The sequence below is a fragment of the Somniosus microcephalus genome, chromosome 23, assembly GCF_052327205.1.
Source record: "Somniosus microcephalus isolate GS21.2 chromosome 23, FLI_Smic_1.0, whole genome shotgun sequence".
Lineage (NCBI taxonomy): Eukaryota > Metazoa > Chordata > Chondrichthyes > Squaliformes > Somniosidae > Somniosus > Somniosus microcephalus.
This window is the reverse complement of record NC_141009.1, coordinates 52,824,246-52,843,266: the sequence shown is the minus strand read 5'-3', so window position 1 is coordinate 52,843,266 and position 19,021 is coordinate 52,824,246. Positions and strand designations below refer to the sequence as shown.

General features: G+C 43.7%; 1 protein-coding gene across 1 annotated transcript in view; it reads left to right on the top strand.

The window, feature by feature from the left end:
* abca2 (ATP-binding cassette, sub-family A (ABC1), member 2) overlaps window positions 1–19,021 on the top strand; it is a 603,170-nt gene that overhangs the window by 441,565 nt on the left and 142,584 nt on the right. The window contains exons 19-23 of the mRNA XM_085965847.1: window positions 1,293–1,497; window positions 6,603–6,767; window positions 10,799–10,979; window positions 11,392–11,604; window positions 13,491–13,687. Coding sequence (XP_085821973.1) covers window positions 1,293–1,497; window positions 6,603–6,767; window positions 10,799–10,979; window positions 11,392–11,604; window positions 13,491–13,687 — 961 coding nt within the window. The remainder of the gene's footprint in view (window positions 1–1,292; window positions 1,498–6,602; window positions 6,768–10,798; window positions 10,980–11,391; window positions 11,605–13,490; window positions 13,688–19,021) is intronic.

Genomic DNA, 19,021 nt, shown 5'->3' with positions numbered 1-19,021 from the left:
AGGCCCATTCTCTAGTTATAATATCCTCTTACATTAATGATCATCAAAGCCATAGAAAACCCTCAACCCAGAGGGCATACTGAACACCTGCCAGTAGTGAAACGTAACTGGCTCCTGGGAGGTGTGTGAGGGCAGCCGGAGTGACTGCTTCCAATTCCTGTTGGGAAATGTCTGGCTTCTCCCATATAGGTATTGTTCAGACTGGTGCAACCCTGTGACTGAATGAAAGACCAGATGCAATTCGTCATCTATGGATAACAACATGGTTGTCTCCTACTCAATAAATGCAAAAACTATTCCCAGTATTTCTTTGTCAAGGTAAAAAAAAATCAACAGAATCAAATGGAGTTTTCTGAGGGAAGTGTTGAAGATGTGATATTCAGGAAAGCATTTATTAAGAGGATAAAGTTACCATACTTTGAGGGGACTGTAGGCATTATTACTAACAATGACGCAACATCAACATTGAACAAGTAGCCTTAGGCAGGGCTTTCAAATCATGGCAAAATGAAGTTATAAAAACTTTGCATGTGATTGATATGGCAGCATTAGATTTTACGATGTGCTCCAAACTGAATTCAGACTTAGTGGTACAGTACTAACATTTCCCATTGACTACAGATTAGATCCTTCCTACTCTAATAAGCTCTAATAACGATACTGGAAATATCCTTCTCTTTCCATGGAGACACGTCCAAATCTGATATTTTGATGTGTTCTGAAAATGCAAGCGCAGTAAAAGGAGCCTAGGGAAGGGACTCTGAGAGGAGGCTAAGTTGAGCTCAACCTTCATACATATCACACCCATTTTCATTTGTACAACTGGATTCCCAAAGCCCAGCAGAGATTGTGCAGGGGGTCGTCTACTGTAAAAACATGCTGAAGGGAAGTAACGATGTTACTCCAGTCACTGCGGAGCTGGATGCAACCCAGGACTAGAGGATTCCACAAAGTTGACCCATCCCGATCCAGAATTAGGCAAACTTCTGAGTTAACACCAAACTGTGGGAAAACACATTATAATGCACGGTAATCCAACAAGCATGTCGCAGAAAGAGTAAAACAATCCATATTTAAAAACGCCTCAGCAAACATTGCAGCACACTTTCTCAGAAACACCCTTCACAACTTGCACAAAATTGTAGGATCACCTACAGATCAATCACAGACGACTGTGCATACTGTATTTAACATGTTTTATATATAGATATAGCCACACATCGAATACCATAACTGTAGGATATCAGGAACTAAGAAGTATTGAGTATTAATGCTACTCTTTGTAATTTCAGTCTCTCATGTCCACGACTGCATTTGGCCTTGGTTCTAAGTACTTTGCACTCTATGAGGTGGCAGGGGTTGGAATTCAATGGCACACCTTCAATCAGTCACCAGTAGAAGGAGATGACTTCAACCTGCTCCTCTCCATGGTCATGCTGATCGTCGATGCCACTGTCTATGGAGTACTAACATGGTACATCGAGGCTGTCCATCCAGGTACTACTGCCTCATTCACTTAACTCTTGTATTTGTGCAATCCTTAGTTATAAATGTCTGCATTCATTGTATCTATGTTGGTTCATTCTGCCTTCCTATGCATGTGTTCACACTCTGCCTTTCAGTCACTGTCTATCTAGATTCATTTCCTCTGTCTGTCTTGATCATTACATCCATCCATTAACAAGCTACAACACTTGAGAACAACTGGGATAAGAACAGGTTCCACTTAAGAGCAAGATTGATCCATGGGATTTTATTTCCGATTCTGTTTTAGTGATACAGTGTTTCATTTTTGTTAATACATACTGTTTCTCTCATGATCCAGTTCTGTTTTCAGCTCGGTTGCTGCCCAATAACTTAATGTATCCTCCTGTCGTAAGAGCATAAGAAATAGGAGCAGGAGTAGGCCATTCGGCCCCTCGAGCCTGCTCTGCCATTCAATAAAATCATGGCTGATCTTCTACCTCAACTCCACTTTCCTGCACTATCTCCATATCCCTTGATTCCCTTAATATCCAAGAATTTATTGATCTCTGCCTTGAATATACTCAACGACTGAGCATCCACAGCCCTCTGGGGTAGAGAATGCCAAAGATTCACTACCCGCTGAGTGAAGAAATTTCTCCTTATCTCAGTCGTAAATGGCCGACCCCTTATTCTGAGACTGTGATCCCTAGTTCTAGACTCCCCAGCCAGGGAAAACAGCCTCTCGGCATCTATCCTGTCAAGCCCTCTCAGAATCTTATGTTTCAATGAGATCACCTCTCATTCTTCTAAACTCCAGGGAGTATCGGCCCATTCTACTGAATCTATCCTCCTAGGACAAAACTCTCATTCCAGGAATGAATCTAGTGAACCTTCGTTGCACCCCCTCTAAGATAAGTATGTCCTTCCTTAGGTATGGAGACCAAAACTGTGCACAGTACTCCAGGCGTGGTCTCACCAAGGCCCTGTACAATTGTAGCAAGACTTCCTTACTCTTACACTCCAACCCCCTTGCAATAAAGGCCAACATGCCATTTGCCTTCCTTATTGCTTGCTGTACCTGCACGCTAACTCTCTGTGTTTCATGTACAAGGACACCCAAATCCCTCTGAACACCAACATTTAATAGTTTCTCACCATTTAAAAAATACTCTGTTTTCCTTCCAAAGTGAATAACCTCTCATTTCCCTTCATTATACTCCGTCTGCCACCTTCTTGCCCATTCACGTAACCTGTACTTATCTAGCTTTCCCTTAAATGCATCTATGCTATTTGCCTCAACCACTCCCTGTGGTAGCGAGTTCCACATTCCCAACAACTCTCTGGGTAAAGAAGTTTCTCCTGAATTCTTTATTGGATTTGTTAGTGACTGTGTTATATTTAAATTTGCAGACAACACCAAATTGAAGGGTGTCGTTAATACTGAGCAGGACTGCAACAAAATACAAGGAGACATTAATAAACTTGCAGAATGGGCGTGTATTGCCAAATGAACTTCAATATAGATAAAAATAAATATGTATTACATTTTGGTAAGAAAAATAAGGAGGTCACATATTACTTAGGAAATAAGAATCTAAATGGGGCAAAGGAGCAAAGGGATCTGGGAGCACAAATCACTAAAAGTTGCGACGCAGGTCAGTAAATCGGTAACAAGCAAACCAAGCACGAGGGCTTATTTCTAGAGGGATAGAATTGAAAAGTAGAAAAGTTATGCTAAACTTGTATAGAACCTTGGTTAGACCGCACTGGAATACTGTGAACAGTTCCGGTCTCCATATTATAAAAAGGATATCGAGGCACTGGAGAGGGTGCAAAAAAGATTTACTGGAATGATACCAGAACTGAGAGGTTAAACCTACCGGGAAAGATTGAACGGGCTGGGGCGCTTTTCTCAGAGAAGACTGAGGGGTGACCAGATGGATGTTTTTAAGATTATGAAAGGCTTTGATAGGGTAGAGGTAGAAAAGATGTTTCCATTTGTGGGGGAGACCAGAACTAGGGGCCATAAATAGTCACTAATAAATCTTAATAGGGAATTAAGAGGAAACCTCTTTACCCAGAGAGTGGTTCGAAGGTGGAACTCGCTACCACAGAGTAGTTGAGGTGAATAGCACACATGCCTTTAAGGGGAAGCTAGATAAACACATGCGGGCGAAAGGAATAGAAGGATGTGCAGATAGGGTGAGATGAAGAAGGGTGGGAGGAGGCTCGTGTGGAGCATAAACACCGGCATGGACCAGTTGAGCTGAGCGGCCTGTTTCTGTGCTGTAAATACTATGTAATTTATGACCCCTAGTTTTGAACTCCCCACAAGTGGAAACATCTTCTCTATGTCTACCCCATCAAATCCCTTCAGAATTTGAAAGACCTCTGTTAGGTTACCCCTGAGAGGAAAGAGCCCCAGCCTGTTCAGTCTTTCCTGATAGTTATAACCTCTCAGTATGGTTGTACTGCTTTAGATTAGCTCTTCTAATGGCGGCAGCCCTGCTTTGTACTTTGCTGTAATTGAAGAGTTTCACCTGCCCCCCCTTTACCTTCCTGTATTTGGGTCATTTGTAAGGAATGCCAGGAAACTGTACAAAGCGCCGTCACAGAGCAACACTTCAGCAACTTTTTAAAATTTCTGTGCGGTGGGTGATTTATTTCTCACACTGCTGCACATCTCCTGCCTGTCTGTCAGACACATTTTAATAGATGTCCCTGAGATACGACAGCAAGCTGCAAAGAAATTTGCAAGTGAATACCTGGGAATCGACTTGAAACTCGGAGCACTCAAGTACGGCCGACAAACAGCTGGTGCTTCGCTCCCACACTTTGCCAGCCAAACACCTCGACTGAAGGTCTGATGTGCGAAGTGTTTCCATCCGCACATTGTCCTCTCAGACACTCCTCAGTGCCTGATGGTATCGAGTAATTGTTTCCAGCGCTGTCGAAGGATCTGAAAATGGCAATGATGACCATTTAATGAATGCAATGAGCATCTTTTCCTTTCTAGCCGCAAGTTCAGACCACCCCAGTCCAGAGACTTGAGCACATAATCTAGGCTGACAGTTCAGTGCAGCACTTGAGGGAGTGCTGCACTATCGGAGGTGCTGTCTACGAGATAAGACGTTAAATCGAGGTCCAGTCTGCTCTCTCGGGTTGACGTAAAAGATCCCATGGCACTATTCAAAGAAGAGCAGGGTCCTGGGCAATATTTATGACTCAATCAACATCACGAAAACAAATTATCTGGTCACTATCTCATTGCTGTTTGTGAGACTTTGCTGTGTGCAAATTGGCTGCCGCGTTTCCTTCATTACAACAGTGACTACACTTCAAAAATAATTAATTGGCTGTAAAGTGTTTTGGGACTTTGCGGAGGTCATTGAAGGTGCTATATAAATGCAAGTTCTTTCCTTCTTTCCTTTCCTTCTTTCCTTTCCTTCTTTCCTTTCCTTTCCTTCTTTCCTTTCCTTCTTTCTCTCTCTTTCTCTCTTTTTCTCTCTCTCTCTTTAAAGAAGCGCTAATTGGACGCGAAGGTTCTGATGCTACAGTGTCACCAAACCATTTTAAGAAGCAGCTTCAGGTTTACGGGAGTCATTTCACAGAATTTTTAAACAAATTTTGGAGACAAGTGATCTTTTGAAAAGCCATGCGATGTTGGGTAGCCGATGTTCAGGGTTTTCAGCGGAAAATGGATGGAATTGCAGAATTTGATGCTCAAAACATTGATGAAAATCCTAGTGCCCTGTGAGATAAAAGCAGAATTTTAATTGTTTAGTATATAGTTGTGGAATGCGATCCCCCGAACACCAGTGGAAATTCTGGAATTTAATGTAATAAAAAGGCATCTAACCTATTCAGTCACCATGAAACAGCGACCCTGCCAATAGTGTTTTATAAACAGTCAGAAGGAAGATCAAATGGTTTATATTAGTTGCCTGAACTTCAAGATTCTGTTACAGCCTCGAGATTATTCCGGGATTATGCCTTTGTTTTCAATAATGTACATTGCACTTTCCGAGGTATTTTATTATTTTACCCATTATTGTGTTGTCAGTGTGATGCCAATTATCCAGTGCCATGGATTGTTTACAGACTGAGGGAAAGGATGGTAATATTGTTCCTGGAGGTTACCAAGAAATGATTTGTGGTTGGCTGTTACAGAATTCTATGATGAATACATCATACTGTATATAGATTCGTTAGTATTTTGGAAGACAATCATCGCAGTGTCATTTTGTCTCTGGTACTACACTCGCCTCTGAGTCAGAAAGTTGTGGGTTCTGGCCCCACTGTGGACTTGAGCACGTATTCTAAGCTGATACCTCAGTGTACTACTGAGGTGCTGGCTGCCTTTTGAATTAAACAGAAGTCCTGTCTGCCTGCTCAGGTGGGTGTAAATGAGGAAATAGGGAATTCCACTGGTGCTCCAGCCAACATTTATCCCTCAACCAACACCACCAAAAGCAGATTAACTGGTCATTTATCACATTTGTGAGACCTTGCTTGTGCGCATGTTGGCTGCTGCATTTACCTAAAGAGCAACAGTACCAAGTCCCGTTCGCCCATCACCCCTGTGCTCGCTGACCTACATTGGCTCCCGGTTAAGCAGCGCCTCGCTTTCAAAATTCTCATCCTTGTTTTCAAACCCCCCCCCTGGCCTCGCCCCTTCCTATCTCTGTAATCTCCTTCAGCCCCACAACCCCCCGCCCCCTCGGCCAAGATATCTGCGCTCCTCTAATTCTGCCCTTTTGACCACCCCTGATTATACTCGCTCACCCTTTGGTGGCTGTGCTTTCTGTTGCCTAGGTCCCAAGATCTGGAATTCCCTCCCTAAACCTCTCCGCCTCTCTACCTCTCTTTGTTCCTTTAAGATGCTCCTTAAAATCTACCTCTTTGACCAAGCTTTTGGTCACCTGCCCTAATTTATCCCTATGTGGATCGGTGTCAAATTTGTTGTCTCAAAATACCTCTGTGCAGCGCCTTGGGACGTTTTACTACGTTAAAGGCGCTATATAAATACAAGTTGTTGTTGTAACTCCTTGGCTGTGACGGGCTTTGAGACATCCTGAGGACAGGAAAGGTGCTATGTTCCTTCTTTCTTAACCTATTTTCTCCTTTATCTCCAGGGATGTACGGACTGCCCAGACCATGGTACTTTCCGTTCCAGAAATCATATTGGTTGGGCAATGGACGAATCGAAACGTGGGAATGGTCCTGGCCCTGGTCCAGAAGCAGCAGGCTCAGCATCATGGAGGATGACCAGGCTTGTGCGATGGAGAGCAGGAGGCTGGGTAACTTACTGATTCATTTATTTCTATTTGCTAAGATGCTTTGCTGCTGGAAGAGCGTATGTTGTTGTTCTCAGTAGCTTGGGATAGCAGAAAGGATTGGTGCTTCCATCCAGAGCTGTGTGCGCACAGGGCTCGAAGAATCTGCTAAACTGAGTGACAACAGGAATTTGGTGAGAGGGGGAATTCAGGGCAGAAGGGGAAGGAGGTGCTGAGTAATTTAAACCAAGGGGCAAGAGTAAATAAGTAAATAATCGCACCGGAGGAAGTAGAAAAAGTGACGTCCTAGCCAACACACAGAGAGGAGCGGCAGAACCCAAGGAAATGAAGATTAGTATATTGGTAAGTATCTAGATATCTCTTTGTGTGTTTAGTATCTTTAGTGGTTAGTGTTAAGCTTGAGTTAGTAGGGATATAGTATTAGTGCAAGTAAATGTAAGTCAAAAGAAAATGAGCTAAGTGATTAAATCTAACTACATTTAAAGACACTAATAACTGATATAAATAGCTAAGTAATTAATCACAGTAACTCGTTGATGGGGTGGAAGGAGTCTCATGTGGAGCATAAACAGCAGCATGGACATGTTGGGCTGAATGGCCTGTTTTCTGTGCTGTAAATACTATGTAATTACTGATTTATTTAAAAGCAAGCTAAATCCACCTATTTAATAAAACTAGACCTCAAGTGACCAATTAGTTCAGTCAATAAACTACAGGTAACTAATGAATAACTAACTAAATAAATAAATAGATGAATTAATTAATAAATACGAGGCAGCGCAGGCAGTGTGTCGGGATTGTAGTATGTGGGAGTTTGTGGACAATCAGTCTATCCCAGATTGCCACATCTGCAAGAAATGTCTCTGCCTCGTCACACGCCGGCTCAGTCACTGGAATCCAAGCTAGAGACACTCTGACACATAAGGGAGGAGGAGGAGGAATTACTGAATAATTTACTCCAGAGTACGTTCACACACCAGAGGAAAGCACAGGTGCAGGAAGGGGGAGGTGTGACTGTCAGTCAGTCGGGTAAAGGGAACGTAGGAGAGGCAGTGAAGGAGGTCCAGCAGATACTTCTCCTGTCCAATAGGTACTCGATACCTGTGGGAAGGACAGCCAGAATGCTGACCAAGGCACCATGGAGCAGAAGGCTGTCCAAGGAAGGGAGATGCAGAGTCGAAAGGATTTAGTTATAGGGGATTCTCTAATTGGGATAGAAAGTATTCTTTGCAGTCAGGATCAAGAGTTCCAAAGGGTATGTTGCCTACCCCAGTGCCAGGGTAAGGGACATCTCAAAATGGCTGGAAAAGAACCTGGAAAGGGAGGGGCAGAATCCAGATATTGTGCTCCATGTCGGAACTAACGACATAAGAAAGATTAGGGAAGAGGTCCTGCTAAGGGAGTATCAGGAGTTAGGAGCTAAGTTGAAAAACAGGACCTCACTGCGCACAGTTCTGGTCTCCATACTACAAAAAGGACATAGAAGCACTGGAGAAAGTGCAAAAATGATTTACAAGGATGGTACCAGAACTGAGAGATTACAGCTATCAGGAAAGATTCCTTTAGAAAAAAAAACCTACCGGTGACCTGATAGAGGTCTTTAAAATTCTGAATGGGTTGGACAGGGTAGATGTGGAGAGAACGTTTCCACTTGTGGGAGAATCCAAAACCAGGGGCCATAAATACAAGATAGTTACTACTAAATCCAATAGAGTTAGATTTACTCAGTGTGGAGAAAGGAATAGAAGGATATGCTGACGAGCTGAGATGAAGTAGGGTGGGAGGAGGCTCGTGTGGGGCATTTACACTGGCATAGACCTGTTGGGCCAAATGGCCTGTTTCTGTGCTGTAAATACTATGTAAAAAGTGACATCATATAAAAAAGTGTTAACCCTGCTGAATTGTTTGTTGTTTGTATTTGGTTCTCCTCCTTTATAGAGTTGCTTTAAAATAAATAACGTGCATTAGACAAAGAGAAGGGCCCAGAAATTTGGGTCGGGGGCTTCCCGCGGGTGTAAGCCCCCGACCTGCACTTACCTTGCGCGCCGGCCGTTGAGCTCTGGGCTCCCGTGGAATTCCGCTCCGGGGCCTGGCCCAGCTGCCTGTGCTTGCGTGTCCCAGGGGCACAATTAGTGCGATGCACCCCCTGGGATCACGTGGGCCATGGGCAGCCAATCGGAGGAGGGAAAAGCCCATTCATAAGATTGACGGTAAGAGCTGTCAAAACTTATAAATACTACGGGCCCCAAAATAGCATTAAACCTTCAAATAATTTTTTTTTTTTAAATCACACTTTTTAAATAAACTATAAATTACATTAAATAACTATTTTAAACAATAATTTAAATTTTTGAAAAAGATAATTTTATATTCTAACGGGGCTAAAAATAAACTTGCCTTGCTTTAAAGTATTTAAAAATAATAAACCTGTGGAAAAAATGTTTTAATTTTAATTAATTGACCACTTACCTTGTAAAAAGCAGGCCTTACACCTGCTTTTTACATTTCTAAATCCTGCAGGCTTACGATCCCGGGAAAACCTGCAAAAAAAAAAACTAAGTTTGATGCGCACGTGCAGCCTCTCCTGCGCGCGCGTTCGACCTCTGAACCCCTTCGTTCAGAGGAGCGGAAGTGCCGGTTTCCCGCGCATGTGCAGTGCATACAGAAAACCGGCATGTCCATCGGGCCTACGGGTGAGTACCCCGTGCGTACTCACCCGTGGAGACCCAAATTTCTGGGCCAAGATATTTCCACTTGTGGGGGTGTCCAAAACTAGGGGCCATATGTATAAGTCGCTAGTACAGGTAATATATAGTCACCAATAAAGAATTCAGGGAAAACTTTACTCAAAAGATTGGTGAGAATATGGAACTCGTAAACACATGGAGTGGTTGAGGCAAATAGCGTAGATGCATTTTAGGGGAAGCTAGTTAAGCACAAGAAGGAGAAAGGAATAGGAAGATATGTTGATGGGGTGAGATGAAGTAAGATGGGAGGAGGCTCGTGTGGAACAGAGACACCGGCATGGACCATTTGGGCTGAATGGCCTGTTTCTGCATATGTAAATATCAGGGAATCTTTTGAAGGTAAGCCATGACAAATTGTTCTCATTAAAGTTAGCGCACTTTTAATTTACGCTGTTTTTCTGCTATTTAAGTGACGCATGTGGATATAGGCATACGAAAAGAAGTGTGAAAGATCATCAGGCACACCCCATCCAGTCAACAGTGCAACCTGGCAAATCATCCAGCCATCCCCTCACAATGCTGAGTCCTGAGAGGCAAAAGGAGGAAAACATTGCATCAAAAGCTCCTTCAAATCCCTGTCACAATTCCAACTAACGGGCAACTAACCCCCTTAACTGGAAATGTTCTCTTGTCTCGAGTACTTGCTCCTGTTTACAGGACAAGTACTCCATACTCAGCACATGTCTTGACAGGTTGTTCCACAGGGTGATACCATCAGAGAAAGTCACTCAGAAGAACGGCATAGAAATCAAAAGCTTTTATACATCAAGTCGTTTTAGATTGTACAGACTGATAATTCAAGGACGATATGTACTGAAGTAGTTTATATATCTGGGGGAGTATGGATGTCCAGGAAAAAAAATGACCTACCTCGAAAGGAGTAACGAATATTTGGAGCTAAGTGCGAGGTAGTCACTTCATCAAAGGTCGAGTGAGCTTCACTCTTAACCTTAACCTTCATAACCGTCATTCGAAGCCCAATATGAGATTGTAATCTTCTTGTGCTTCACTGTATCTGCTATTTAGCTTTTTTCAATCATATGTACAGGGAAATTTATGGGGCAGGTTTATTCCATTTTCTGCCCATTGTTGCCTTTATTTTGTCTGGCAATGTAAGTCTTGCTAGATGCTGATGATTGACATGTGACCATTCTTGAGGGGCTAATGATTGTAATGTAGTTATGAAATTTATTGTAGGACGATCCTCAGTTGGACACTTGGAAAGGATGTCATTACATGTTATATGTCCATCTTTCTAACCTAATTTATTGTCCAATCCCCTCACAGAAGAGACTCGTGGGATAGAGGAGGAACCAAGCCATTTGCCCCTGGTAGTGTGTATCGACAAGCTGACCAAAGTCTACAAGACGGGGAAGAAGCTGGCTTTGAACAAGCTCAGCCTGAACTTGCATGAGAACCAGGTGGTGTCATTCCTGGGACACAACGGTGCTGGCAAAACCACCACAATGTGAGTTCCAGGCTAGAAAAAGCTTTCCCTTCTTTTGTTTTGTTTTGTTATTTCCTAAAAAGGAGCTATCCTTTAGTCAGAATATGGCCGTTGCAAAAGCTTTCAGCCAGACTTGCACAACAATCACCTGAAGGGCCATTCAAAATTAATCAAAATCAGATTGAAAAAAGAAGTTGGAAAAAACATTGCAGTAAAAGAGTCTCCCTGGTGACCTTTGAAATTGCATCTGATGTGTTGAGTGGTTGGTCGGGTTTGTTCTTGGTGGTTCCTGATTGATGTGGTGCTATCAGGCTGAGGAACGATAAATAAGTTGGAAGTCCAGATGTATAAGCAGAACCTGCATTGAAAACAGGAGAAGAAAACTGTCGAGATTTTGCGCATTGAGCCGCTCTGATGTATTGCTATTTTCCAGATCCATTCTGACGGGATTGTTCCCACCCACTGCTGGTTCGGCCACGATTTACGGGCACGACATTCGAACGGAAATGGATGAAATCCGGAAGAACCTGGGCATGTGCCCTCAACACAACGTACTGTTTGACAAACTGACAGTGGAGGAGCATCTCTGGTTTTACTCTCGCCTGAAGGGAATGGCTGAGGATGAGATCCGCAAAGAAATGAACAAGTAAGCCTGGTTGATGCTGTTGGAGCCTGGCAATGTGTAACTGGCTCGATGGGTTTTGCTTGGATCTGGACAATTATAACATAAACATGTGACCCATTGGGCAGGAACTGTCGGTGGTAGGGAGGGGAAGAGAAGAGAAGTTACCTGTTGGCAGTAAGGAGCTTAATAATATAGTGAAAACATAAGAACATAGTGAAACATGGAATTGGAAAAGACCATCAATCTGTTCCCCTCCACAGACCATGTACAATCTACCCTATCAGGGACTTTACTCTCCTCATAGAATAGAATCTTACAGCACAGAAGGAGGCCATTCAAGCCCATCGTGCCTGTGCCGGCTCTTTGAAAGAGCGATCCAATTACTCCGGCTCCCCTGCTCTTTCCCCGTAGCCCTGTTTTCCTGAGGGAAAGTTCTGTGTAAGTTTCCAGCTATCACCAAAAGCAATTAAATAAAATCCCAGAATAGTCCTTATCCTTAATTCCTCACCATTCAACCCAGGCCTGTGTTTTATTATACAGCTTACACTTGGATTTTCCCTTTGCAGCGGCGAGTGGTTTGCTGCTGCTGCTGCTGTTGGACTCTCCGTGCTTCACTTTGTGTTCCTGTATCTCCCCTTTCAAACGTGCTGTCTTCCTAAATGGATAGTTATGCCTTGAGGTGCCATTTGAGTCCATCTCACAGCTGAGTTGAATTTCTTTGCGTTCATTACTTAACCTTATAAAAGCCGAACATCCCACCATATTGAGATAGAAAGGCAAAGAGGATGTTAAATTTTTGACCCTTCTCCTTTCCCATTACTCAATCTTAAACCAATAACCTGAATCAACTTGGTATCCATTTGAAGGGGCTGCTTTGTAGAGGGAAAAAAACAGGAATAAATTTCAGAAAATAATCGGAAAAGATTAATGCTTTTTTAACTCATTCTGTAATTGTGATCCAGCAAAGTCGGTATCCTTTTTGCAGCCATGTATAGTCGATTCAGGCACCCTTGCGAGTGGCCTGCGACACCTGGCACCCACTCCCCACCCCTCCCCGTGGCAATTTGGCTAAATGTCACCTTTACCAATCCGTCGCAGTCCAATCACACTGAGCCACAGAAGTGGGAAACTTGTAGCTTTTGAAATATTTGTTGCATCTGAAGCAATAGCAGGTCAAACCTTGCTGAAGAAACTAAGCTTCAGCAATACTGTCGGCAGCCAAAGCTCATGAAAACAACTCCAAGATTCGTTGCTGGAGTATCCAAATCTTTTGACCATATGTGGCGTTTAGCTGCATAGCATGGAGCTTTGTGGGGCAAATGAAGCTTCAATCTATGTTCCCATCAATTTGCATATATCTCAAGTTACTACCCGATCTTGGTGTTCTGATTGAGGATTTATCCACCATTGAGGCAGTAGTGCTAAGAACAGCCCTTGCTGAGCTGCGAGGTCCATGCAGGACAAACCAGCAACTGAGAAGTATAAACACCAATAGAATGGAGTTGCCTGAGCTTTGTGAGCTAAATTGTCACGGCTAGCAGGCTGCATTGGCCTTATGCCAAAGTTACAGATGTTACAGACATAAATGGCAAGTGTTAACTCTTTGAATACGTCATTCTTTCTCTTATTTGACCAACTGTCTTCACTAATCTTTCCTCCTATTGACTGTCACTCTGTGCTGTGCTCCATATCTCAGCTCAATTCCCCCGCCCCTCCATTATTCCCAATTGTTGTCCTTTTTCCATTGTGTGTGACCTCCAACCTCTGATGCAATCTTTGCTGCTGTACTCGCTTGTGTTTCCATATCTGAAGATGAACAAGCAAAAGCTGACACAAAATTGCAAATGCATTTCAGACTTTTAGAATTTTTTTTTTTGCCCACTCTTACTTTCTTGCTTTCTGTTTAGAATGATCGAAGACTTGGAACTCTCCAACAAGCGGCATTCTCTGGTTCAGACGCTGTCTGGCGGCATGAAACGCAAATTGTCGGTCGCCATCGCATTTGTTGGGGGCTCCAAAGCAGTCATTTTAGATGAACCAACGGCGGGGGTTGATCCGTACGCTCGTCGAGCTATCTGGGACCTAATCCTCAAGTACAAACAAGGTGTGTAAATGGTTTGGATTACGATAGTGGACTGAGTAATATGTGGCTGGTGCATACTGAGTATTAGCCAAGTTAAGTGGTAACAAACGAAAGGACATTAGCGGGACAAAAAAAGCTGATAAAATCAAATCTTATGTGGACTTAAATGACACGAAGAATTTCTAAGGTGCAGCAAAGGAGGCGTGCATCCGTCAGTATACCAATATTGGTAAATCCCTCAGTGTACCAATATTGGTAAATCCCTCAGTATACCAATATTGGTAAATCCCTCAGTATACCAATATTGGTAAATCCCTCAGTATACCAATATTGGTAAATCCCTCAGTGTACCAATATTGGTAAATCCCTCAGTGTACCAATATTGGTAAATCCCTCAGTATACCAATATTGGTAAATCCGTCAGTATACCAATATTGGTAAATCCCTCAGTGTACCAATATTGGTAAATCCCTCAGTGTACCAATATTGGTAAATCCCTCAGTATACCAATATTGGTAAATCCCTCCGTGTACCAATATTGGTAAATCCCTCCGTGTACCAATATTGGTAAATCCCTCAGTATACCAATATTGGTAAATCCGTCAGTATACCAATATTGGTAAATCCCTCAGTGTACCAATATTGGTACAGCCCTCAGTATACCAATATTGGTAAATCCGTCAGTATACCAATATTGGTAAATCCCTCAGTGTACCAATATTGGTAAATCCCTCAGTATACCGATATTGGTAAATCCCTCAGTATACCAATATTGGTAAATCCCTCCGTGTACCAATATTGGTAAATCCCTCCGTGTACCAATATTGGTAAATCCCTCAGTATACCAATATTGGTAAATCCCTCAGTGTACCAATATTGGTAAATCCCTCAGTGTACCAATATTGGTAAATCCCTCAGTATACCAATATTGGTAAATCCGTCAGTATACCAATATTGGTAAATCCCTCAGTGTACCAATATTGGTACAGCCCTCAGTATACCAATATTGGTAAATCCGTCAGTATACCAATATTGGTAAATCCCTCAGTGTACCAATATTGGTAAATCCCTCAGTATACCGATATTGGTAAATCCCTCAGTATACCAATATTGGTAAATCCCTCCGTGTACCAATATTGGTAAATCCCTCCGTGTACCAATATTGGTAAATCCCTCAGTGTACCAATATTGGTAAATCCCTCAGTATACCAATATTGGTAAATCCCTCAGTGTACCAATATTGGTAAATCCCTCAGTGTACCAATATTGGTAAATCCCTCAGTGTACCAATATTGGTAAATCCCTCAGTATACCAATATTGGTAAATCCCTCAGTGTACCAATATTGGTACAGCCCTCAGTATACCAATATTGGTAAATTCCTCAGTATACCAATATTGGTAATTCCCTCAGTGTACCAATATTGGTAAATCCCTCAGTTATACCAATACTGGTAATTCCCTCAGTGTACCAATACTGGTAATTCCCTCAGTGTACCAATATTGGTAATTCCCTCAGTATACCAATATTGGTAAATCCCTCAGTATACCAATATTGGTAAATCCCTCAGTGTACCAATATTGGTAAATCCCTCAGTATACCAATATTGGTAAATCCTTCAGTGTACCAATATTGGTAAATCCCTCAGTGTACCAATATTGGTAAATCCCTCAGTATACCAATATTGGTAAATCCCTCAGTGTACCAATATTGGTAAATCCCTCCGTGTACCAATATTGGTAAATCCCTCAGTATACCAATATTGGTGCAGCCCTCAGTGTACCAATATTGGTAAATCCCTCAGTGTACTAATATTGGTAAATCCCTCAGTGTTCCAATATTGGTAAATCCCTCAGTGTACCAATATTGGTAAATCCCTCAGTGTACCAATATTGGTAAATCCCTCAGTGTACCAATATTGGTAAATCCCTCAGTGTACCAATATTGGTAAATCCCTCAGTGTACCAATATTGGTAAATCCCTCAGTGTACCAATATTGGTAAATCTCTCAGTGTACCAATATTGGTAAATCCCTCAGTGTACCAATATTGGTAAATCCCTCAGTATACTAATATTGGTAAATCTCTCAGTATACTAATATTGGTAAATCTCTCAGTGTACCAATATTGGTAAATCCCTCAGTGTATCAATATTGGTAAATCCCTCAGTATACCAATATTGAATCTCCTGAAGAGTGTGGATGGTGCCACATTTGTCACTGGCAAAGCAGACAGTGTGCAGCGATGGCATGAGCACTTTGATGAGCCACTGAATGGACTTTCCATCAAAGTGCTCATTAGAATCACATTGTGGCCACAACACCATGATGTAGATGAGATCCCCATGACTACCGAGGTTTGTGAAACCATTGAACAGTGAAAAGTGGGAAGACTCAAAGACCAGCCGGGAACCCTGCAGAGAAGTGAGGACGCAGAACCCCCAATGCCGAGCTACATGCACTCTATCTACAAGCAGAAGACCAGGGAAGAGAAACGACAGCAGTTATCATGGAATTTTGCTTCCTTCAATACCCAGGAAAATCTGTGCAAATGTGTTTCTCAATCGCCTACTTGGAAATGTCACTGATTCAGGCTCCAAGAGGCTTTAGACATAGTTCTGATCACTTGGCAGAATCAGGGCAAAGCATGAGGATGTCTACAGGGTTTTCATTGACCTGATCAAGGCTTTCAGTACAGTCAGTTGACCAAGCCTGTAGATGTCCAAGTTTGGGTGCCCAGAATGATTTGTACAAATTGAACGTAGTTTGATGGTAGAGTTCGTGATGGAGGGCTGACTGTGCCTTTTGCTCTCAGCACTGGAGTCAAATAAAGGGATGTGCTTGTACCTGGCTTCTCTGGGCTCCTGTTTGTGACTGTGCTTGATGACACAACAAAAGTTTCACTACTTACTGATTTATCACAGCAGCAGAAAGATAGGGCTCATAGACCTGAAGGACATAGAGGTCACGTGCCAATCGACTTCAGGAAAGCACAATACTGAACCAACCACCAACTGGCCATTCTGAACTGAATGTCAACTGGTTCAGTTACCTGGAGAGTGTTGTCCGATTCACTAATAGACAAAGAACTGCTCTCTTGTATCAAAGAAGCCAGCTCTGTTCAGTCAACAACAACAACTTGTATTTATATAGCACCTTTAACGTAGTAAAACGTCCCAAGGCGCTTCACAGGAGTATTATAAAACAAAATTTGACACCGAACCACATAAGGAGAGATTAGGGCAGAAAAGAGGTAGGTTTTAAGGAGCATCTTAAAGGAGGAAAGAGAGGTAGAGAGGTTTAGGGAGGGAATTCCAGAGCTTAGTGCCTAGGCAGCTGAAGGCGTGGCCACCAATGGTTGAGTGATTAAAATCGGGGATGCTCAAAAGGCCAGAATTAGAGGAGCGTAGAGATCTCGGGAGGGGGCATTGCTTAACCGGGAGCCAGTGTAGGTCAGTGAGCACAGGGGTGATGGGTGAACAGGATTTGGTGCGAGTTAGGACACGGGCAGCCGAGTTTTGGATGATCTCAAGTTTACGTAGGGTAGAACGTGGGAAGCCAGCCAGGAGTGCGTTGGAATAGTCAAGTCTAGAGGATGAAGACAACGGAAAAAAAAATTCTGGAGCCAGCGTGGAATCAAGCTCAGAATAAAGCTGAATGTCTACAGGGCTGTTGTCATCCCCTCTCCAAAATGGTGAGAGTCCTGGATGTGTTACTCTCGTTGCATTCACCAGCTTTAAACCTTTCAGCTCCAACATTTGAGGTTCATCGAAGGGCCGAACAACTGCGTGATTGAACAAGCCATGGGGACCAGCCTTTTGAGATCATGCCAATGAAAGCATAGCCACAATGGTCAGGAGATGTCTGCATGGAAGACTCCAGAATGAGAAAAAAAGATCTTGCATCACACACAGAAATAGGGCAAACCTAAGTAGGGTGGGCAGTGAAGGAGACATGAGGACACACTCGAGCACAACTTGACAATATGGAATATTAATGTTGACAGCTGGGAAAATCTTTCAGTTGATCACGAGCTGGAGAGCAGCGATACATGGAGGTATCGACCAGTATGAATACTGGCATGTTGACCTGAAATAGAAGCAGCCTGCCAACTACAAACAGACTGTTTGGGTCAGTGAAATGTACTGGAGAGTTTACAGTCTAATAATTCAGTTGCTTTGCGCCTCCTGTTAGCGCCCTAAGAGGGCGCTAATGGGGTGCAAAGCAACTAGCGCCTGGGCGCGACGCTGCCAACGCCTCCCGTGAAATTCAGCGGGAGGTTAGCGGCGGTGGTAACCATTAGCGACCCGCGGCGCTGCGCCGCCGGCGACGATGTCATCGCCGTGCGCAGCGCCCCGGCCGCAATCCTCGGTAGCGCCCTCTGACGTACCAGGGGGGCCTACCTGCGGCCGGGGCGGCGCAAATTAAAGGGGAGGTGTCGGGCAGCCATTTTTGTTGCTGGCCACCTGCCAGCACCTGCCCCCGTTGCCGTCCCCGGCCTCCTGAGCAGCCCCACCGCGGGGTGCCGGCTGCGCTCCATGAGCCCGGCACTTCTCTTGAGTGCCGGGCTCTTTTGCCAGCACTCCGATCCCTGGTGGCCCAGCTGGGCCCCGGGTCCCGCTGTGCTAGGCCCCTCCCCTTTAATAAGGGGAGGAAGGCCAGCAGTACCGCAGCGCGACGTACCACAGCGCATGGTGCTGCGGCATGTAGCGCCGTGATATTCACTCGCAGCGCCCCAAGAGGGAGGTGGAGCACTTCCAGTAGCGCCCTGCCTCCCTCATGGGGCGCTACCGGTGAATTTCGGCCGCGGGGGTGCTAATTTTTTCGAAGTTAGCGCCCCAAAGGAGGCGCGACCAAATTTTTCCCCTACCTCTCTTATATTGGCTTTAATAGTAATCGGCAAAATCAAGACTACAACAACAAGGGGCATAATTTTGAAGTGTGCAGGATTATCACCAAGCTGAGCAAGCTAACTTCATGATGGATTGTGGTACAAGGTGTGTCAAGTTCCCTCTCCTCCTAGCTATACCTAATTAGAAAGAGTGAGGGATATGTGCAAATTATTTCATCGTTGATGTTTCGTTCATGTTTGATTTACAATGTAACATTTTTGGAAGTGGGTAAGATATCTGGGCGGTACGTGGATTAATGTCTTTGCCTGCACCTTGGGAAAAATCCAGCCAGGGCCGATGGGATGGAGGGCCAATGGGATTAAATCTCTCCGCCAGTTTCAAAGCCCCAGGCCAACGGAACTTGGAGCACTCTCATCTCAGGCTTTTGTAACCATAGCTCCACAGTACAAAGCTAATAGAATATTTTGCCAATCAGACACAAATCAACATTGAAGTTATGGCTAAA